Here is a 23,584-nt window from a genome sequence, read left to right on the forward strand (position 1 = left end):
GATTGGTTGTTAGTTCACCTGTTTCATTTCTGATTTTGTTTATTTGGGTCCTCTCTCTTTGCTTCTTGGTGAGCCTGGCTAGAGGTTCATCAATCTTGTTTATCCTTTCAAAGAACCAGCTGTTGGTTTTGCTGATCTTTTGTATTTTTTTTTTTTTTTTTTTGTCTATATGTTATCCTCGCTCTGATCTTTATTATTTCACTCCTTCTGCTTATGCTGGGCTTTTCTTGTTTCTAACTTTGAGTTGTATGTTTAGATAATTTATTACCATTGTTTCTTGTTTTTTTTAGATAGGCATGTAGAGCTATGAACTTCCCTCTCAAGACTGCTTTCACTGTGTCCCACAGATTTGGGATTGTTGTGTTTTCATTATCATTTGTTGCCATGATGCTTTTTATTTCTTCTTTGATCTCTTTGGTAACACAGTCATTGTTTAGTAGCATGCTATTTAGCCTCCAGGTATTTGATTTAATTGTTTTTATGGTAGTTGATTTGTAGTTTTTTCCCTTGTGATCTGAGAAGATGATTGATATGATTTCTAATTTCTTGAATTTGAAGAGACTTTGTCTGTGTCCCAATATGTGGTCTGTCTTTGAAAATGACCCATGTGCACTTGAGAAGAATGTACATTCTGTGGCTTTCGGTGAAATGTTCTGAAGATATCAATTAATTCCATCTGATCTAGTGAGTCATTTAGGATTGCTGTTTCTTTGCTGATTTTTTGTTAGAGGATTTGTCCAGGGGTGTTAGTGGGGTATTAAAGTCCCCTACTATGACTGTATTGCTGTCAGTCTCTCCCTTGATATCCTCCAGAAGTTTATGTATTTGGGTGCTCCTGTATTGGGTGCATATATGTTTACCCGAGTTATATCTTCTCGTTGAATTTCTCCCTTCAGTATTATGAAGTGGCCTTCCTTATTTCTTGTTATGGCCTTCACTTTGAGGTCTAATTTGTCGGATATAAGTATTGCTACCCCAGCTATTTTTTCATTTGCATTTGCCTGAAAAACCTTTTTCCATCCCTTCACCATCAGTCTGTGTGAGTCCTTTGTTCTAAGCTGGGTTTCCTGTATACAGCAGATATATGGATCATGTTTGCTTATCCACTTAGCTACCCTATGTCTTTTGATTGGGGCATTTAACCCAAAATTATTAATGATAGGTATTTGTTTGTCACCATTTTTATTCTTTATGTCTGTGTTCCTTCTTCCCTTCCTATTTCTTCTTTTTACAGAAGACCCTTTAGCATTTCTTGCATTGCTGGTTTGGTGGTAATAAACTCCCTTAGTCCTATTTTGCTTGTGAAGCTACTGATTTCACCCTCAATTTTGATTGATAGCCTTGCTGGGTACAGTATTCTTGGATTCAGTTCCTTCCTTTGCATGACTTTTGTATATTTCATTCTATTATTCCCTTCTGGCCTGATGTGTTTCTGTTGAGAAATCAGTCTCTAGTCTGAAGGGGGATCCTTAGTAGGTAACTTTCTGTCTCTCTCTCTGGCATCCTTTAAGATTCTTTGTTGTTGGTGTTTGCCACTTTAATTATAATGTGTCTTGTGTTGGTCTTTTGGGGTTCTTCTTGTTTGGGACTCTGTGAGCTTCTTGGTTGTGTGAGTTTTTTCTTCCCTATATCAGGGAAGTTTTCTGTCATTATTTCTTCAAACAGGTTTTCTATTCCTTGCTCAGTTCCCTCTCCTTCTGGGACCCGAATCATGCAAATGTTGTTTCATTTCATATTGTCCCAAAGTTCCCTTAGGCTCTCCTCCTGTTTTTTAAGTATTTTCCTAGGTCATTGATGGCAAACCTATGACATGCGTGTCAGAGGTGACACGTGAACTCATTTTTTTGGTTGATTTTTCTTGTTAAATGGCATTGAAATATATAAAATAAATATCAAAAATATAAATCTTTGTTTTACTATGGTTGCAAATATCAAAAAATTTTTATATGTGACACGGCACTAGAGTTAAGTTAGGGTTTCAAAATGCTGACACGCCGAGCTCAAAAGGTTCGCCATCACTGTCCTAGATGCTACTCTGCTTGTGTATTTTTTCCAACCTTGTCTTCTAGCTCACTGATGTGGCCCACAGCTTCTCTAGTCTACTGTTGATGCTTTCTATTGAGTTCTTTATTGCAGTGATATCATTTTTCATTTCTTCTTAGTTCTTCATTTCTTCTTGGTTCTTACACATGTGAAATTTGTCATCCATCCTTTTCAGTGACCTTATGACCATTGCTCTGAATTCTTTTTGACATGTTGCTTGCCTCCATTTTAGGTACTTCCTTTTCTGGTGATTCTTCCTTTTCTTTCGTATGTGGGCTGTTTCTTTGTCTCCCCATGATAGCTCCTCTCTGGATGTCTGGTTATGTAGTTCTCTCTGTCCTGCATTGAATTAAATGCAAAAACTACAACACAACAAGACACAACGCACAGGGCACCAAAGACAAATGTATTCACGATACTAATAAATCCAAATAAAGGTGTCCAGCAGAGATAAGAGAGTGAGGGGATAGAAAAGAGTGCAGAAATGATATTGAGGAAAGGAAAAAATGTAAGAGAGAAAAGAAAGAGAAGAAAAAAGAACGGGGGAAAAATATATGCATATGGGGAGAAAACTCCAATAAAACAACTAATCCAAAAAAATGCAAACAACAAACACACAGAGCTGAATGCAAACTATATACAACAACTAATCCAAAATATGTAAACTACAAATCTTTAAACAACAAACACCCAGATGAATCTGTGGAAGCAGAGCTTATTTCCAGAAGGTAAGGTCAAGGAATTTAATGAATGGGGAAATAGCCACAATTCAGTATAGAGGAGGTAGATAGAGAATGAGTGTAAGAAAAAAAGTAGAAAACTAAATACAAAAAAAGAAAAGGAAATGTATATTAAAGTATATATATACACACACACTATATATATATACTTTTCCCTCTCTTTAATCTATTTATGTATTCGTTTACTATTGGAAAAGGAGAATAGAAAGTAGATAGGCCTGAGTTTGTCATTGGAATTTGTTAAGCTATTAGTAGAAGAGGAGAATCATTGAGGTGAGGAAAAACAGAAGTTAAAAAAAAGAGAGAATAAAACAAGCAATTGAATTCAAATTAATCAACAATTAAACAACACCAAGACAGATAGAAAGAAAAAGGCAAAAGAAAAAAAAAAGAAAGAGAAAGAAAATTTGGATAGTGAAGAAAGAGAAGACAAAAGTATGTATGGACTTGGAGCAGGGGAGCAGAAATTAGATATATGAGTAAGATCAATTTTTAACAGGGAGTATAGAGAGAAGATAGAGGAAAACTAAAGCAGGAACATGGTAAGAGAAACAGGACAAAAGGGGGAAGTGAGGAAGAGAGTGTTAACATAAAGGAAAAACTGAGATAGAGTAAAGTAATACTAAAGGAAAAATAAAAATAGAATGTAGAACACTAATCCCAAAATAAGATAAAGAAAAAATAAAACTAAAAAAAGGTAAAGTACTAGTAGTAATAATAATAATTAAAAATAAAAATATAATGTAAAAGGTAAAATCAGTGAGAAAAAGAAAAATTTATTTTCTCAAGTAAAAGATAAAAAGTAAAAGTGTGAAGTAGTGAAGGTCATTCAATTCTCTACTGTTCTGCTTGGCAGGTCTGTTTGCTGTCAGGTAGACAGCACAGTATTGAAGTTCCCTGCACTCCACCACTCCTCTGTGTCATAAGCAGTCTGTTTTCAGGCGCTCAGGGTTTCCTTGTTTCTCAGCCTACCTTTAGTTGTATTTACACAAGAGTCAATTTCTGATACAACCCCTGGGTGGCAGTGTTTCTGTATTGATATCTGGTGATAAAAGTCCCCTCCCCTGCCCAGTGGTTAGATTTCTTCCCCTGCAGCACTCACTACTGGGTTGGGGATATAGACTGCCCTAGAGCTGGTTTTCTGCTCGTCTCTCCCTACTCTGAACCCCACCCAGGTTCCACAAAAACAGCTTTCCCCTGCAGTCTCAGTGTTTTTTAATTGGATCATCCTATATACTGGACTTAGCAATCAAAAGCAAGGATTTAAAAAGAAAAAGAAAAACAAAAAAAGCCACAGGATGCACGCAGACTCGCCTCTTTTTTCCCCTGGCACTCGGCAGCCGGTATAGTGATAGAACTTCAGGCTGCCTTTCTGGGCCCAGCCCTGCTGTGGGTTAATTTCTATAGTCCCCTTCTTCCAGTAGCCCCGTGGGCCCCCTTCCACATTCGAGGGGTACACTGACCCCAACAGCCGCGGATTTCGTGGGGCGCAGTCTTCCTCTGAAACTCTATTTCCCGCTAGGTGCGTTTTGCACACGTTTCTCCCTCCAGCCTGGATCCCACCTCTCACCTTTCCCTCGGTGATATCTGACCTTTCTGTCCACCCATTGCCTCAACAGCTATATTTAATTCACCAATTCTGGTGGATGTAATCGATTCAGCTGTTCCTTCTATCTGCTCTGTGAGAAGGCGCAGGGCTCGTCCGCATATTCGCGCTGCTTTGTCTCCTCCTGTACAGACTTTCTAGGCGCCGGTGGTCAGGGAGGATGGAGTTTTGGTTTTCCTGGGTTCGCAGCTGAGGCAGCTCTTCCCTGGCTGGTGTGGCTGAGGGTCCCGGGAGGTATCTGAGGTCTCCCGGGTTGAAGGTGAGGTTGGGCTTCAGATCACCGCCAGTCTCCCCTACAAGATGGCATGGTCTCTGCCGCAGAGCCGGCAGCTCCAGGAGAGATTTCAGCAGCACTAGAGGCTGCCTGGTCAGGGGAGCCCCGTCGGCAGTCCCCAACAATTCCTTGGAATATAGCTGCCCCTCACTTACAAATATAGACACTTCCCGTGCATCCACACTCGCCTTTCCTTCTCTCACTCACACACTATCTTGCAGACTGCCGTCCCGTTGGCAGCCATCTTGGATCCCCCTCCTCTATATTTCTTAATGCTGAGCTCCATTTTCCTTCTAAAAGTTGATTTTCATTGTAACTTGAAGAGCAGGAATCTTTCCATCCTATAAAGTCTCTGTTGTCTCTTTCATCTTGTCCTTCCCTATGAACTTGCTTACCCTTTATCTCCACTCTTTAAGGAAAGAACCTGATCCATAGTCCAGTTTTGTTGTATCTCAAGCTAGTGGAATAAGCTACTAACCCTATATCTTACCATTACTAAATAATAATAATAATATAGTAATAGCAGCTGCTAATAGTTGCCGAGTGCTTCCTATAATCTTTGCTGTAAATCTCATTTCAACAACTTTATGGGGTAGATAATATTATACTCAAGATATTCAAGTAGTTGGTAATAAAGCCAGAATACAAACCAAGGTAGCCTGACTCACAGCCTCTGCTAGTAAACATTACTTATATAAATGAGTCAAGTATGGAAAAAAAATCTATGTTATAAAGATGATTGTGGAACCTATTATAGCCTATTCTCTGCAACTAGATAACTTGATTATTTTATTAGTACTTGCTACCTGGTAAAAGTGCCAAATTGGTGCTGTGTTTTCTAAAGGACCTTATGTCTGAAGAAAAAAAAAAAATAAGTAAGCCTCATTAAAATATTCCCGTTGGTCTTCACAAAGACTACTAGTGGTTTTTAGTGTGTTTGGTTTTTTATTCGTGTTTTCCTTCAAAACCCAGTGTACACATAAAACCTGAGACTCCTTTTGTAAATTCAGCCAGAATGGAGCTTTGTAACCATATTTTAGTTTTCTACTTTGCTTGCTAGAAAGCAAAAATCCATATTGGTAGCTCTCTCCTGGCAAATTTATCAAGGTCTTAGTATTACATTTTGTTTACAAAGTTTCCTTCTGAGTTAACAGAAACAAAGAGATCTCTCTCTTCAGAAAGAGAAAAAAATAATATTGTGCCTTGAGAATGTCTTTCTAAGGAGGCTCAAATTATTTTTTGGAATAAGTTGGAGAATATATACATTTCTATAATGTTAAACATTTATTTGTATAATATTGAATGAAATACTTTCCCAAAATTTCCAAATACCATTTTTTGTCTTTAAATCTGTTGCAGAGAAACGCCACATCTTTTTAAACACTTCCTACCATCCATATTCCTCTGTTCATAATATGCCCTTTACTCGGAATGTCCACCATCATCTTTTATCTCATTCCATGTCTACATTTTCCTTTAATATATTCCCTCAAGAGGCTTATTCTAAATGTGTTTAACATTTAGGAATATAATTTTTTTCAGATCATTAACAAATATTTAGTGAACAAATTTCATTGCTTGGTATATTAAGATTATAAAGACAAGGAAAGAATAGAAGAAACTAGTGATTTATTAAACATCAGTATATACCAGACATATTACCGAGGTGTTTTCGCTTAATATCTCTTAATTCTTTTTATGTACAGTGGGACCTTGACTTATGAGTGTCCCGACTAACGAGTTTTTCGAGATACGAGCCGTCTCTCGGCCGATTTTTTGCTTTGAGTTGCGAGCTAAAATTCAGGTTACGAGCCAGCTTCAGATATCCCACCGCTAGTTGGTGCAGTGAACGTCACAGTGAACGCCACAACATCAGCCCAGCATTCAATTCATTGTAATGGTGAAAACTGATTTGACATACGAGTAATTTGAGTAACGAGCTCCGTCACGGAACGAATTAAAACTCGTAAGTCAAGGCCCCACTGTATAAGAAAACTTATACATAAAGTGGATTAAAGAGATGAAAGTCTCACAGCTAGTAACAAAGTGAGGTTGGAATTAAACTAGTCAATCTGCAAATGATAGCATCCTAACTAGTTTAGGGAAAATATAGTATAGGCCAGGGGTGGGCAACCTTTTTGTGAGTGCGTGCCAAAATCAGCAAAATCTCTGACTCAAAATTTTTCTGCGTGCCAACCCTAATTTTTTGAGAACATGTTATGCGTACTTGATATCTCTTAAGGTGTACGTATGTGAAGAACCTTGAAGAAATAATAAAATTCATTCGAGCGACAAAAACACAGTATATGAAGATGAAAAATACATTTATTTTTTAATGTATACATGTACACTGATAGTCTGACAGAAAACTTTATGACTCCATTTGATATTATTAGTGGGACTTTTGCTGCTGCATCACTGATGACAGAGATTTTACATCAAGTTTATATTTTGTGACCTTCAGAGATATGCACGAGCTACTACTTTCATCCGTCAGGCTACTCCTATTACGAGACTTAACAAAATTCATCACTGAAAACAAAGATTCACAAGAGTATGTGGATGAAAACATGGAGAGTAACGCTGTTGCAAAGTTTTTTAAACAGAAAAAAATTTCTGGAATGGTATTCCAAGTCCTCAATAGTTCGTTTTCGACACTATTGAAATTGCTCTTCCCCTCTCTCATCAATCCATGTCTATGGTCTTTAAGATAGCTTGTTATGTAAAATTATTTATTTATCTAAGATGCACCTATACTGAATTTATCTGAAAAATAAAAATGTCGATATTAAGAAAAAAATTGTAAATGGAAGATTGTAAGAGAGGGTTTCGCGTGCCAGCAAAAATTACTGGCATGCCATGTTTGGCACGCGTGCCAGGTGTTGCCCACCCCTGGTATAGGCATACCTCGGACATACTGCAGGTTCGATTCTAGCCATCACAATACAGTGAGCATTGCAATAAAGCAGGGGTCCTCAAACTTTTTAAACAGGGGGCCAGTTCACTGTCCCTCAGACCGTTGGAGGGCCGGACTATAGTTTAAAAAAAAACTATGAACAAATTCCTATGCACACTGCACATATCTTATTTTGAAGTAAAAAAACAAAACGGGAACAAATACAATATTTGTATTTGCATGTGGCCCGCGAGCCGTAGTTTGAGGACCCCTGCAATAAAGTAAGTCACAATCTTTTATTTGTGGAGGGTCTTCAATTGGTGAAAAGCATAACATCTGTCAATTGCAGTGAAACAAAGTGCAAAAAGATGAGGTATGCCTGTATTTATTGGAAAGATACTGGGGTATGACATCAGTCACAAAAAGAACAGGGATATAGTTGGTCCTCAAAAGGGAAGTGCTACCAGGGACACTGAGATGGCTAGGTTTTTTAAAAAAATTTGTTTCTCTTTTGTGCCATTTGGTTCCAGTCTCTCTTACTGCAGACCAAAAGAAATGCCAACAGTCCCAAGGCTTCATAGTTTAGAGTTGAGAACATTCCAGAGTTGAAAATTCAGTTTTCTATTCCTGAATTAATATCTTAAGGAGGTTGAGGAAGGACACATAGGAGACATGGCCACTGGAGTTCCAATCTTGTATATTAGGGTTATTGCCAGAAAAAGGTGGCTCAGTGTAAAGTGGGTAATACCATGCCAAGTAGCGTATATTGATATTTAAATCTATTTCCAAACTCACATTTTTGCCAATACTTTAATACAATGTATCACTGAGAAGATTTATAATGTATTAGTAGTTGCAGAAATAGGACCTATAGAATATAAGCAAGGAAGTATATGAAAAGCATGAAATAGTAAAAGGGATATAATATGTTCTGAATTATCACTTTAGTTTAGGATGAAGAGGCATTTGATATGGATGTTGAAAGATAAGCTCATTTTAGAAATAAATACTTTCCAAGTAGAGTATTCAATATAAACAAAAGTGAGAATAAGTGAAGCAAAGTCACTGTGAGGAGACCAATCTAGAAGAGTGCCCTGGATTCAAATCCTGATGCTTCTGATTATAAAACCAATGTTTCCATTGCACTTGACATTAACCAGTGTATAGAATAAGCACTAAATAAAATGCTCTGGAAGGTGTAGACAGATCAGTTTAGCAGCCCTGTATATGTGTACAATTAAAGGGCCTAAGGTAGTAGCATTAAGAAAGAATGGTATGGCTTTGAGAAAAAAAATGTAATCGAAATGTAAAGACTGTGAAAAATAAACAGGTTAGAACAAGTAGATTAGAGGAATGTTTAGTGTTACTGACTGATCTAGGAAAAGATCTTTTACAGGGATATTATTTGTTCTGACAGGGTTAAGGCGATAGAGAGCAATCTTAATTGAAATATACTGAGACATAAAAAATGGTAAAAAGTCAGAACTAGAGATTTGGGAGCAAGGTGTGAAACTTAGTGAGCTTTCAAAGGACTACATGTGCAAAAAAAAAAAATGTGAGCGGTGGACTAAAACTTATGAATACCCACACAGTTAGTATGAAGTAGAGGTGGAATTTTGGTTTTACTGCTAATGTTACTTGCCATCATTTTCTGTTTTGTGTTTTCTGTATGGTCTCTATAAGTAGACTATGCACACCTTCAAGCTGCCATTAGATTTAATAGTTGTATATGCTCGGATCAAAGTACATACTTAAAAAACACATATTTTCATCAGTTATTTTAATACTTATTAGATTATGATGCTCTATGTAACTTTAATGATATATTTTAAAGAATTCTAATTTGTTAAAATGTGATACCCAAATATATCAATTACTGGCATATCTTATGATTTCCTTTGCCTCAAAACTCACTACTTCACCTAATAACCTTGGCCATATGTTACAAAAGACTACCTGTGAAATACTTTCAATGGTCCCTAGCTTGTCTATATTGAAGGTACTGTGTGTTAACGGAAGAGCAGATAGATCATTTCAGAATTAGTAGTATAATATACTTTTAATGTGTAGTATTTTTGATATCTTAAAAGGTTGAAAATGAAAAATGTGAACCATGTATTTGCAGACAGTCTTATAGCACTGATTTCTAAATTTGCAAACAGGGTATTAATTAATGGCCACAGTTTATTCTTTTTAAGTATCATAATATTGGTACATTGGAATTAGAATTTGTTTTAACCAAGTACTAGAGATACCTTAGGTTTGTCAGCATACGATTGAAGTTCATTCCTTACCACTGCAAAATCAGTTTCTGTTCTCCCCTTACACCACCCCACCTCTAAGTTTTTATTAGTTTCATACAGGTAGAAGTAGTTTGGGGCTTAACATAATATCCATTTATACCCACTCTGTATACATCCCAGGGCACTATAGACTCAGTGAAAGAGAACTCATGTCTGTATTTTAATCAACTGTATTTTTGATATTTCTCTTGTTTTCTCATTTACAGGGAGTTGATTTTCATATGGAGTAAACTTCAGCTTAAGTCTAATCCTTCAAAACAAGTTTTTGTAGATCAATGCTACCAGCTTTTAAGAACAGCAACTAATGTGAGAGTCATATTTCCTTTCATGAAAATCATTAAAGATGAGGTAAATAGGATATATTTACCCTTCATTTCAAACGAAATTTAAATGACAGTTCACTGAATCTTGAGTGTCTTATGACAGAATTAATTTGATTATAAATTTGAAGAGGAGGATATAATTAAATAAGTTTGTCACTTTTGTAGAGTTTTAACTAATTTGCAGGCGGACTTTATATATCTATAGGCAATACCTGCTCACTGTTTTAAAGAAATACAGCTCAGCCCTAGAAGGTTAGGCTCAGTGGATAGAGCATTGGCCTGCAGACTGAAAGGTCCTGGTTCAAATCCAGTCAAGGGCACATGCCTGGGTTGCAGGCTCGGTCTCCAATAGGGGGCGTGCAGGAACCAGCCAGGCAATGATTCTCTCTCATTATTGATGTTTTTATCTCTCCCTTCTCCCTTCCTCTCTGAAATCAATAAAAATATATTTTTTAAAAATACAGTTCATAGTTTTAAGTCTGGTGTTTAGGTGAAAAGAAACCATGAATACGAGGTATTTTTGGAACTTAAGGACACATTTTTAAAGTGTTTATTTTAGGTAATAGTATAAATCCATTATCTGTTTTTAAAAATAGTTCTGAAGTTTTTGATGGGTCACTTGCAAGTGAGTACAATTCTACATGACTTACGTAGATATGAAAATAGATCCTGCAAAATCCCTTAACTTTTCCCCTCAATTATTAACAATTTTGAATACAAAGATAGAAAAAATAAAGCTACCCTACTTTTTTTGGGGGGGGGGTTAATCCTCACCCAAGGATATACTTCCATTGATTTTGAGAGAGACTGGAAGAGAAGGGGAGAGACAGAGAGAGAAAAACATTGATGTGAGAGAGACATATTGATTGGCTGCTTCCTGCACATGCCCCGACCAGAGCTGGGGATTGAGCCCTCAACTGAGGCTGTGCCCTTGACCGAATTCAAACCCAGGACCCTTCAATGCTCAGGCCAACGCTCTATCCACTGAGTCAAACTGGCCAGAACTACCCTACATTTTAACTAAATCTTTATGTGGGTTACTTTTAAATGTATAAGGAGGCATCCATTAAATAATATATATTTTTCTTACATATTTATGCATTTATCACATCACTCATTAGATGTAAACCATGTAGTGATCATATTTCCATGATATAAAGTTGGCAGCATTATATCAGAGGTGTGTTTTGTTTCCTATTTATTTTGCTAACGGCTTTAATAGCTATGAAATGTCATTCAAATGCATCGCATCGTTAAAGTTAACCTCTCTCCATACCAAAAAAGAGGGAAAAAAACCCCAAAGTATGCTATAGAATACTTACCAACATTCAGAGTGCATCAGAGTCACCTGTAAAACATTTCTAAAAATAAAGATGTATCTGTATTTTTTTACATGATTCTCATTTGCATAAAAAAATTGAGAGACTTTGTTAAAGAAAGTTTATAATATAGGTGAAGTTCAGCCAGTTATCATAAAGCTTTCTTGTTTTCACAATTTTCACAAGTCTGGTCAACCTAAGAATACATTATAAGAGGAAAAATTCTCAAAGATGAAGTCAATATTAAAAATGTGCTTAATTTTTTACTGTCCTAAAGAGGTTTTTATTAATGGAATAGGGTCACTCACATGCCTCCGTGCTATGAAAAGAGGCACAGACAATGCTGTATGAGTTCAGGAGGAGACATTACAGATGGCATATTTGAAAGGCTTCACAGTAGAAGATGCTTTCAGCTGTGTTTTGAATGATAGAGGAGGATAATACTAATATTTTTATTTTAGAGCACTTTTGCCTCATTATTTGTTTCTCACAACTGTCCAGTCTCATTAATAGTGTAGCAGAGAAACCTGGGGAAAGTGTGTAGGAGATGAAATTAATCAGAGGGACTGCAGGAGGTGGGGGTGGGTTTGCTGTTGGAACTTCAGTCTGTAAATATAATGGAATTGTTAGAGAATTTCAGGTAAGGAAATGTCCTGTTCCCTTTTGTCCTTTTACAATGAAATTTTTAAACTTAGGCAACTGGATATATTATAACTTCATTTGAAGCAAGAGGAGGAATTCTGTTTGGAAGCAGTGAATTTTGAATTTGTCCTATCTGGAAAATCTAGGTGGGAATATCTAATTGTAACAGACAATTAGCAAAAGGCAATTTTTTTTGAATTCAGAAAAGAATTTCAAGCTGGAAATGATGGATTGATAGGAAAGAACTAAATTCAGTGGAATAGATCTGATCCCATTTACTCTGTAAACATTTACTCAAAGGTCACTATATGCCAACTTCTATGCTAATCATAGGAGGATATAAAAAATGAGATACTGTATTACTTAGGAATTCAAAGTGATTCCTAGGAATTTAAGAATTCAAAGTCAGAAGCATGGTCACACACAGATTGTTATGAAACAATATATACATGCTTTTTAGAAATAAGTATAAGTTATTCTCAGTGGAAAGAATGGGGAATGTTTAACTCTACCCCAGGGCAGGGGCCAGAAAGAATGGTGAGAAAAACTTTCAGAGTAGAACTGATTCTCAAAGAATGAATTGGAGATGGGTAGGAATTTACCAACTAGATAAAGTGGGATTATGATGTGAAAATTAAGGTCTTCTTGTGGAACTGTAAGTAGTTAAGCAGGGTTACATAACATTTAAAGGATTAAGAGGATGTGAGCATGGTAAGGTAGTCTTCCTCTCTGTCATCTATAATATACCATATGCCGGCAGTATGATGTACACATACACACAGTTTTAAAGACATCACTTTTGTACTTCTTTCTATTCAAACAAGCATTTTGATAACTCTAAATCATTAGCAGTGTTATTTATAGCTTGAATTAGCGTGGGCAGACAATAGATCCCAAGTAAAAGCTTATGCAGTTATCTTTGAGAAGTAAAAATTTCAAACCTTGAATAATTTGCAGATAACTTCCAGTAGGTTCATTGTTCTCATACCTTATTAGATTTGGAAGGATTATAATTGCCCTTTCCATGTGGCCTATACTTCTCCCCTTATTTGGATAATAATACTTAAGTAACAGAAGTAATATTATCCAGTGCAGCTTCATGAAAGAGTTTCCACAAGCAGTTCTCTTTTTAAAAAAAGTCTAGTTATTTTTTAAGATCAAAATTTGATAAATGTGTTTAAATACATATAATGTAACCCTTCTGCCACAGAATGTGAGGTAAGTACATAAACAGAATCTAGATTTGTAAGAAACTACTCCTCATAAGTTTATGAAGCACTTTGTATTTTAAATCACCATAAGGTTATGAAGCTTTCTGTATTATGATTAACTAGAGGCCCGGTGCACGAAATTCATATACTTGGGAGGGGGGGGTGTGGTCCCTCAGCCCAGCCTGCGCTCTCTTGCAGTCCGGGAGCCCTCAGGGGGTGGTTCGACTGATGGCTTGGGCCCACTCCCTGTGGACTGTCAGTTGGAGATCCTTAGTGTTGCCATGGAGGCGGGAGAGGCTCCCGCCACCACCACTGCACTGCCACCCATGAGCCCAGCTTCTGGCTGAGCAGCACTCCCCCTGTGGGAGCGCACTGACCATTAGGGGGGAGCTCCTGAGTTGAGCGTTTGCCCCCTGGTGGGCAGTGCACGTCATAGCGACTGGTCATTCCACCATTTGGTCGATTTCCATATTAGTCTTTTATTATATAGGACTAGAGGCCCGGTGCACAAAAATTTGTGCACTCGGGGGGGAGGGAGGGGTCCCTCAGCCCGGCCTGTGCCCTCTCGCAGTCTGGGACCCCTCAGGAGATAACGACCTGCTGGCTTAGGCCTGCTCCCAGGTGGCAGAGGGCAGGCCCAATTCCTAGGTGCAGCCCCTGGTCGGGCTCAGAGCAGGGCTGATTGGGGAGTTGGGGCACCGCCACGTCATGCACAGAGCAGGGCGGATTGGGAGGCTGCGATGCCACCTTCAGTCACACTCAGGGTAGGGTCGATTGGGGGGTTGGGGCACCGCCCCCTGTCACACTCAAGGCAGGGTCGATGGGGAGGTTGCGGCACCACCGCCTGTCACACACAGAGCAGGGCCAATCAGGGGGTTGGGGAGCTCCCCCCTGTCACTCACAGAGCAGGGCCGATAGGGGAGTTGGGGCACTGCCCCCCGTCACGCATAGAGCAGGGCCTGTCAGGGGGTTGGGGAGCTCCCCCGTGTCACGCACAGAGCAGGGCCCGTCAGGGGGTTGGGGAGCTCCCCCCTGTCACGCACAGAGCAAGGCCCATCAGGGGGTTGGGGAGCTCCCCACATCATGCACAGAGCAGGGCCAATCAGGGGTTTGGGGCTCCGTACCCTGTCACGAACAGAGCAGGGCCCATCAGGGGGTTGGGGAGCTCCCCCCTGTCACGCACAGAGCAGGGCCGATCAGGGGGTTGAGGAGCTCCCCCCTGTCACTCACAGAGTAGGGCCGATAGGAGAGTTGGGGCACCGCCCACTGTCACACACAGAGCAGGGCGGATCAGGAGGTTGGGGCGCCGTCCTCTATGACCCACAGAGCAGGTCCAAACGGGGTTGGGGCGCTGCCCTCTATCACCCACAGAGCAGGGACCATCAGGGGGTTGTGGCGCCGCGACTCTCACACTCAGGGCAGGGCCGATGGGGAGGTTATGGCTCTACCCCGTCACACACAGAGCAGGGCCGATCAGGGTGTTGGGACGCCACACCCTGTCACACACAGAGCCGCAGGGCGATCAGGGGGTTGGGGAGCTCCCCCCTATCAGGCACAGAGCAGGGCTGATCAGGGGGTTGGGGCGCCTTCCCCTGTCATGAACAGAGCAGGGCAGATAGGGAGGTTGTGGCCCCGCCCCCTGTCACACACAGAGCTGCAGGGCGATCAGGGGGTTTGGGTGCTGCCCCCTGTCATGCTGATCCCGGTGCCGGGAGACCTCGCGGCTCCGCTGATCCCGGTGCTGGGAGGCATATTACCCTTTTACTATATAGGATAGAGGCCTGGTGCACGGGGGGGGGGGGGGGGGGGGGGCGGCTGGTTTGCCCTGAAGGGTGTCCTGGATCAGGGTGGGGGTCCCCACTGGGGTGCCTGGCCAGCCTGGGTGAGGGGATGATGGCTGTTTGCAGCTGGTCACACACCCTTCAGGGTGGGGGTCCCCACTGGGGTGCCTGGCCAGTCTGGGTGAGGAGCTGAGGGCTGTTTTCAGGCTGGGGGTGACTGAAGCGCCCAATCACTCCTTTTTTTCTTTTTTTATTCTGGGCCAGCTTTAGCTTTGAGGCTTGGCTCCAGCTCTTAGGCCTCCGCTGCTGAAAGTAGGTTTCTGGCCTTTGCTTACAATGTTGCGATCCTGCTGGCTGAAGCCCAGCAGGTTTCTGGGGTTTTGTTTAGCTTCTATGTTTGTTACATAGTTGCTTGCAGCTCAGAGGCCTGCAGCAGCAGGCGGGGAACATTGGAGCCCTCCTTCACTGAAGCAAGCAAGCCTCATATTAGTTTCAAGCTGCCTGGCTGCCAGCCGCCATCTTGGCTGACAGTTAATTTGCATACTGCCGTGATTAGCCAATGGGAAGCGTAGCGGTTGTACGCCAATTACCACGTTTCTCTTTTATTAGATAGGATAGGACTAGAGGCCTGGTGCACGAATTCATGCATCAGTGGGGTCCCTTGGCCTGGCCTGCAGGATTGGGCTGAAACTGGGTCTCTGACATCCCCCAGGAGGCCCCGGATTGTGAGAGGGCACAGGCCAGGCCAAGGGACCCCACTGGTGCAGGATCAGGGCCGGGGAGGGATGCGGGAGGTTGGCCAGCCAGGGAGGGACACGGAAGGGCTCCAGGGCGTGTCTGGCCCATCTTGCTCAGTCCCAATTGGTCAGACCCCAGCAGGAAGCTAACCTACCAGTCGGATAATCTGCCCCCTGGTGGTCAGTGCACGTCATAGCTAGTGGTTGAGCAGCCTTAGCATATTGTTAGCATATACACTTTGATTGGTTGAATGGCTGACTGGACACTTAGCCTAAATAGGATAAGTCTTAACAAACTTTAAATAAATTGGAAGTGAAAATGCTATCTTTTGCAAATTATTCTCAAGTTTAAAAAGATTTATTTACATATTACAAAAGATTTAAGGCTACCCATTAAGGAAAATTGTACATTTGAAATACTGTATTTAGCTTTCATTTCAGAGTTGTAATTTAAAAAGATAAACTGGTTTGTGTAATATTTAAAAGGTATTTAATAGTAATATATATATATATTTTTGTTTTTATTCAGGTTGAAGAAGAAGGCTTACAAATTTGTGTTGAAATATGTGGTTGTGCTCTACAACTAGACCTTCATGATGATCCCAAAACTAAGTGTCTAATTTATAAAACAATTGCACATTTCTTGCCAAATGATTTGGAGATCCTCAGGATTTGTGCACTCTCAATATTTTTTCTTGAGCGCTCCTTGGAAGCTTATCACACTGTTGAAGAGCTTTACAAATGTCCAGATGAAGAATATAATGAAGGCACCAGTAGTGTTCAAAATCGTGTTCGTTTTGAATTACTTCCAATTTTGAAAAAGGGATTGTTTTTTGATCCTGAATTCTGGAACTTCGTAATGATTAAGAAAAACTGTGTAGCATTACTGAGTGATAAATCAGCAATCAAATTTCTAAATGAAAATACACTGGAAAATTCTATAGGTAATCTAAAAAAGACATTGGAACAGAAATGTTTAGATGAAGGTGTAGACTCTTTTACAGATCAAAGCACTGGAGAGCTTGATCCTGATGATATATCTGGAGTACAACCTAAAGGCCATGTTAACACAAAGAAAAACCTTACTGCTCTTAACACTTCTAAAGTAGACCACAGTGTCCCAAGGCATCGGTGTATGTTATGTAATAAGGAATTTCTAGGCGGTCACATTGTAAGGCATGCCCAGGCTCATCAGAAAAAGGGCAGTTTTTCCTGTGTTATATGTGGTAGGAAATTTAGAAACAGAGGACTTATGCAGAAGCATTTAAAAAATCATGTTAAAAAAATACAAAGACATCAAATTACTGTAGCTCAACAGGAGGATCAGGAAACTCCTGCTTTGGAAGAAATAAACTTTTCCAATTCTTCAATTTCATTTGAAAATGGAGATTTTGATAATAAAGATTTGGAAATACCGACTATTAATACTTCCAGTGATGGAAACGAAGCGGTCATCCCTGAGCATGTGGCTGAATTCACTGAAATTCCCATAAGTGTATCAGAAGATGTCATTGAAAACATTGAAAATGGCAGTCCTGACACTTATATAAATAATGTATTGGAACCTTTAACTGTATGTGAGGATGATTACGAGGAGGAAGATGATGAAGAAGGTGATTATGAAGAAGATGATTATGACCTGAATCAAGAAACTCCAGCACTTCATAAAATTAATGGAACTTTGTGCCATCCAAAAGACATATATGATATAGATCAAAAAGGAAACTTTAAGTGCCCTGCTCTTGGTTGCGTTAGGATATTTAAAAGAATTGGATTTCTCAATAAACATGCAAGGACTGCACATCCAACTGACTTAAATGTGCGGCAAACGGTAATGAAGTGGAGCAAAGGAAAATGCAAATTTTGTCAAAGGCAGTTTGAAGATTCTCAGCATTTTATAGATCACCTTAATAGACACAGCTATCCAAATGTGTACTTTTGTTTGCATTTTAACTGCAATGAATCGTTTAAGCTGCCATTCCAGCTTGCTCAGCACACAAAAAGTCACAGGATATTTCAGGCCCAGTGTAGTTTTCCAGAATGCCATGAGCTTTTTGAAGATCTTCCTCTGTTATATGAACATGAAGCTCAGCACTATTTAAGTAAAACACCGGAATCATCTGCACAACCAAGAGAAGCAGTTGCTTGGGATGTTCTTACAGACTCAAATAATAGTTTTCAGGAAAAAGACTCATCTAGTAATGAGAAACAAGCTATTAGCCTGCCAGTTTGTCCTAGCAAATCAAGGAAAGATTCTACAGAACCAAAGACATGTATAGACAGTATGGAAAAGAAGACAGACAGTTTAGTTCAGAATGGAAATGAACATTCTGATGACACTGTTTCTGATATAAGCTTGACAGACCAAAAGATGCCTGACCTAGAGCCAAATTCTGAAAATAATTGTAGTATTATTGATTTAGTCAATGGACACGGAATAGAACAGACATCTTTAGTTTCATCAGGTTCTGCTTTGAAAATTGATACAAATAGAATCAGAACAGAAAATGGCTCCATTTTACCCAATGTTGTATCACAAGAACACAGTACCCTGCCAGTATCTCAGGCACCATCCAAACCAAATCTAATGAGTGAACATACTTCATATGGCTTAATTTTATCAAAGCCATATGTCAGACCATTGCCTCCCAGTTACCTTGATGAACGGTACCTTAGTATGCCAAAACGCAGAAAATTTCTGACTGATAGAATAGATGCCTGTTCTGATCAAGATAACATTTGTAAAAAATCAGTGAAAAGATTAAGATGTGGCAAATGCCTGACCACCTACTGTAATGCAGAAGCACTTGAGGCTCACCGTGCACAAAAGAAATGTCAGGCACTCTTTGGATTTGATTCAGATGATGAAAGTAAGTCTTCTATCTTCTCAGTAGGTATATCTGTAGAAATAGAAAATGCCACAGGTCTTTAAAGTTAACATTTGTATAGCATCCTATATAATAAAAGCGTAACATGCAAATTGACAGGACTGCAGAATGTGGGGTGCAGGGCAGGCGGCACCAGGCCAGCCAAGGCACGTGCCAGTGGGCAGAGGGAGGGAACGACGGTGGGGGGGTGGGGTGACCAGCAGCAGCAGAAGGGCGATAGGGGGGTCTGACACCGTCCCCTGATCGGCCCATCAGGTCGCCTCCCGCATAGGGAGGCTGGACAGTGGCAGGGTAATGGGGGCGGCGGCGGTCCCTGTCCAGTCACCTCCTGCAGAGGGAGGCCAGACTATGGCTCAGGGAGCAGGCCTGTGCCATCAGTAGGACATCCTCTGAGGACTCCCAGACTATGAGAGGGCGCAGGCCGGGCTAAGGGACCCCCCCACCCTCCAGTGCATGAATTTTTGTGCACTGGTCCTCTAGTAGATAATAAAGCACTAACTATACATTTCCTTTAGTCTATACAACCATTATAAGGTGATGTCCCTATTCCTGTTTTATAGATCAAACTCAAATTCACAAGTTAAGTAATTTGCATAGGCACAGGCCTATGAACTTGTGGGAGCCAGAACTTGTACACAGGTTTTCCATCTCTTTGATCATTTTCACTGTATTTGAAGCTTTTCTTCATTCTAGGTTTCATGTACTTAAGGTTCTAGAAACAAAGTAATTATGATGGAAATGTTTTTCATCTGCATGCTGTATTATAATCCAAGTGAAACTGAGCCTCTTTACAAATACAATTTAAAAGAATCAGAAAATAAATGAAAGACAAAAATGAGCAGAAGAACTTGCCTGCCTTTTTACCGCTATCAATATTCTTTCAATGTGTAAGGGTGTAAATAAACAGGAATCTGACTTAGAGTTCCAGTTGAACATCTATACAATTTGAATTAATAGACATGTTTTGTTTTACAGGTGCCTGATAAAAATGTATCAGAAAGATCTGTCGATCAAGCAGTAGTGTGAAAAAAGCACTACAAGAAAATGCATCATCAGTTTGCTATTTCCCTGACGGCCTTAATTTTAGAGTGGTCTAGGATTAGTTAAAGACAAAGCACATTGTCTAGAATGAACTCACAGCGATGTGCTAGTTCAGATTCCAAAAGGGTTATTACAAAACTCCCAAAGTACCAGTTATCCAGAAAACCACATTTTAAAAAAAAGTTCATGAGATTAATAGCAGCACGTTCAGTTTCGCTTAAGTGAGAAACTTGTTCAGGCAACTAGTCAGAAAGAGAAGCCAGCTATGGCCTTACAGAAAGGGAGTTAACCCATTTGAAAAGGGGGAGGGGTTGGTTTACAATAAACAACTTAAAGTATTCTACAAATGGGATGGTTTACTTGTCATGTATAATCAGATTTTGACCTCCCTTCTGATCAAACATGGCTTAAGGAATCACTACTGGGTTTATTATAATTTAGAAACTGATACATGAAAATAAAACTTGATTTATCACTGTTCTATCCATAAAAGATTGTAACTTGTTTCCAGATGATTGAATAGACAGGTCAAAGTTCAATGTATGGCATGCCAGTATTTAAAACTAAAAAACCAAAAGACAAAACAGTGCTTTGCTGGAACCTTCCACTTTCCATTTTTGTGATACCAATGAATTATAAAGGCAGCAGTGTCAATTAAATAGAAAAAGTACCATTGGTAACTTTGGGGATAGATGGGAGGAATTTTAAGACCATTAAAGGCTATCTAGTTGGTGGAAAACACTGAATTGCAAATTCCTCAATGTGAATAATGGTATAAGCACACTGGGATATTTCTATTTGTATATAGAGTAGTGTTGGGACATTGCTTGATGATTCATAGTAAGGTCCTTTAGACATTAATGTGAGTTATCTAAGTACAGTCCTATAAAAACTGGCTGTAAAAAATATGTAAGCTAAGAATCAGGTCAAGAACTCATTGGTTTTATTCATTTAGAATAGTTAGTTATAAAATAAGCCATACTACTCATGCTTTCTTATTTATTAGTGATAGATTTGGTCTGATTGATGATTTTTATATATATATGAAAGGAAATATTTACATAAAAATTTGCACAGCAAGAACACAGTAAGATATATTGATGCATTTATTTTCCTTGATGACCAGTAATTTTCCTAAGGAAGATTTTAACTTAATAAATTAATACAAAAAATGTTTTTAAAAATACCCTCTCAGATGTGTTCTACTTGTACATTCTCTAAAAGAGGAAGGCTAAAGACCTTTTATCTAATAATGTGTTAATCTATAGCAGGGATAAAATGAAAAAATGCAAAGGCAAATTCTTCAAAAACTGGGCTAGTAATGTACCAATGTCAACCAAATAAATATTCTAGTATTCCAACTGACACATTTTTGTTCAAAGCAGATAATCTGATCAGAGCCTACTATATCCATATATTTTGAATATTAAACTTTGGCATATTAAAGTTTCTTGAATGAAGTTACCAAGCAAGTGGGACATTTCTTCCAGGGCATCATCTAGACCAATGATGGCGAACCTATGATACGCGTGTCAGAACTCATTGTTTTGGTTGATTTTTCTTTGTTAAATGGCATTTAAACATATAAAATAAATATCAAAAATATAAACCTTTGTTTTACTATGGTTGCAAATATAAAAAAATTTCTATGTGACACGGCACCAGAGTTAAGTTAGTGTTTTTCAAAATGCTGACACGCCGAGCTCAAAAGGTTCGCCATCACTGATCTAGACTATTGAATTAAGATTTCCAAGTCACAATAGATCATGGTAGGTCAGATATCTAAAAAATTTCCCAATTTTATTAGCTTAGTTATCATGTGCATTCATTACTATACAATTGACAGTCATAAATCCATTCCAATAAAATTTAGGTTTTTTGTTTTTTAATTTTATTTTTATTGTAGCCTACATTAGGCTGTGGAATTTACATTTAAATTGCATAAGTAAACACAAATCAATTAGATTTTTTAATTCTTTAAGGTCAACTTAAAATCTTTTCCATACTCCCTTGACACTAAAAATATAATACTTGAGATCTACTTCAGTTTAGTCTAAAATAATCATGTAATTAAGTCTGTCTGGAAACTAGTTCATTTGGAAAATAAAGTTATTTTTGAAATATAGTTTCTGCTTCATTTTCCGGAAGTTTAACATTACCACTTAACATTTTTAACTCTTTACTTTTTTGCAAGTTGAAACTATCACATCTACAAATTATTTTCATTCATTTTGCAGTTCATACCAAGATGTTTTTAAATATATTGCATATGTTATTTTATGTCTTTGAGGTTTTATTTCTATTATGTTGCTAAGAGAAAACTTTGGGAGATTGATCAAATCGGTTTATACATAAATCAAGGAATGTCTTATAAAATTCTATTTGAACACACTGTTCTCACTCTTTATATATTTCTCAGATAATTGTTATTGAAAGAATGTGTACATTTTATGTATGTTTTATAAAACACAAACTTACGTCATTTTGCTTGTAGAGGATGCTTAAACTTCCAACAATTCTAGTTTGGGATCCAGAAGAAAAGGAAGCTTTCTTCCTCAATTTATTCTCTTTTTTACTCCTTCTGTTTTGAGGATATGTTTAACTTACATGGACCAAGTTTCAATCCTATGTTTTTAAATAAAAAAAAATTGCCTTCAAAACATTACATACTAACTTTTTATGTTTCAGTAAGGTCAAGAAAATAGCAAATCTGAATTTTTGCTGCTCAGATATTTTGGGAGAGGTAAAAAAGAAATCTCCGTGGACAGGGACACTGGTACTTTGGGCTTTAGCCATATTCGTTTTTTTAAACCACCAATTATATAATGAGTAGATAATTTATAACATTGAACTTGTGATTCTTCTGAAATCACACTTGAAGGTTCAGCCGTACTCCTTTTGTGTTTGGTTTAAACTGTTGTATGGATGAAAAACCTAAAAGGGATGATAGTGTTTATTTTTTAATTTATTTGGTACTGTAAAACACCTTTCAGAATGACTAAATGCTGCATATGCATTTTGGAATTGTTAATATGTGAAAGATATTACAGTTTCAGCAAGAAAGGAATTTGTGCTTCCTTGTTGAACATTAAATTATTTTACTTTGCATTTTATAAGAGTACAAATTAAAACTGAGCCATTGAACTGCAATAAATCAACAATAGTGTCTCATTTCAAGAAGTTTTTTGTACTGTACATAGATTTGTTCAATAAAACATTGTTCTTATTGGTAATGAAGTGTTCATTTTTTTAAGCTGCTTTATTTTTTTAAAATATATTTTTATTGATTTCAGAAGGAAACGGAGAGAGAGAAAGAAACATCAATGATGAGATCATTGATCAGCTGCCTCCTGCATGCCCTCTACTAGGGATCAAGCCTGAAATCAGGGCATGTGTACTGACCAGGAATCGAACCACAGAGTCACACCGGCTGGGCAGAAGTGTTCATTTTTGTGTAACACAACCCTTCAAAGGAAATAGGCTTAATATATATATTAAATAAGAAATTTCTATTATGTCTGATAAGAGAATGAGGTATTTCAGTTCATATCATGTTTAGATTATTAAGTGATTTTAAAAAATATAGAAAAAAATAAATATAAGTTTAAGTAGACCTTTTTAGAAATTATTTTAACTAATGTCCACATGTAGGAATTACACATTGATAGAATGCTGGTTACTGAAGTCATTTCAAGTAAATGGCTTCAGTGTGAGGTAGGTGGAAGACAACTATCAGAAGCGAGACTGGATGGATTTGTTTACGTTGGTAATTCTTCAAAG

The 23,584-nt window shown here is 38.5% G+C and overlaps 1 protein-coding gene across 4 annotated transcripts in view; it reads left to right on the plus strand.

The window, feature by feature from the left end:
* The window catches only part of ZNF654 (zinc finger protein 654), a 125,004-nt gene extending 101,967 nt beyond the window's left edge, over positions 1–23,037 (plus strand). For 3 of the 4 annotated variants that reach the window (XM_036348112.1, XM_036348114.1, XM_036348113.1), the window contains 3 exons: positions 10,069–10,210; positions 16,405–18,745; positions 19,739–23,037. In XM_036348112.1, the coding sequence (XP_036204005.1) occupies positions 10,069–10,210; positions 16,405–18,745; positions 19,739–19,746 (2,491 nt within the window). In that variant the 3' untranslated portion in view covers positions 19,747–23,037. Of the gene's footprint in view, positions 1–10,068; positions 10,211–16,404 lie in introns of all 4 variants that reach the window. The other variant, XM_036348110.1, reaches the window with a different exon arrangement.
* The last annotated feature ends 547 nt before the right edge of the window (positions 23,038–23,584 follow it).

This window comes from Myotis myotis, unplaced genomic scaffold, assembly GCF_014108235.1.
Source record: "Myotis myotis isolate mMyoMyo1 unplaced genomic scaffold, mMyoMyo1.p scaffold_m19_p_2, whole genome shotgun sequence".
NCBI lineage: Eukaryota > Metazoa > Chordata > Mammalia > Chiroptera > Vespertilionidae > Myotis > Myotis myotis.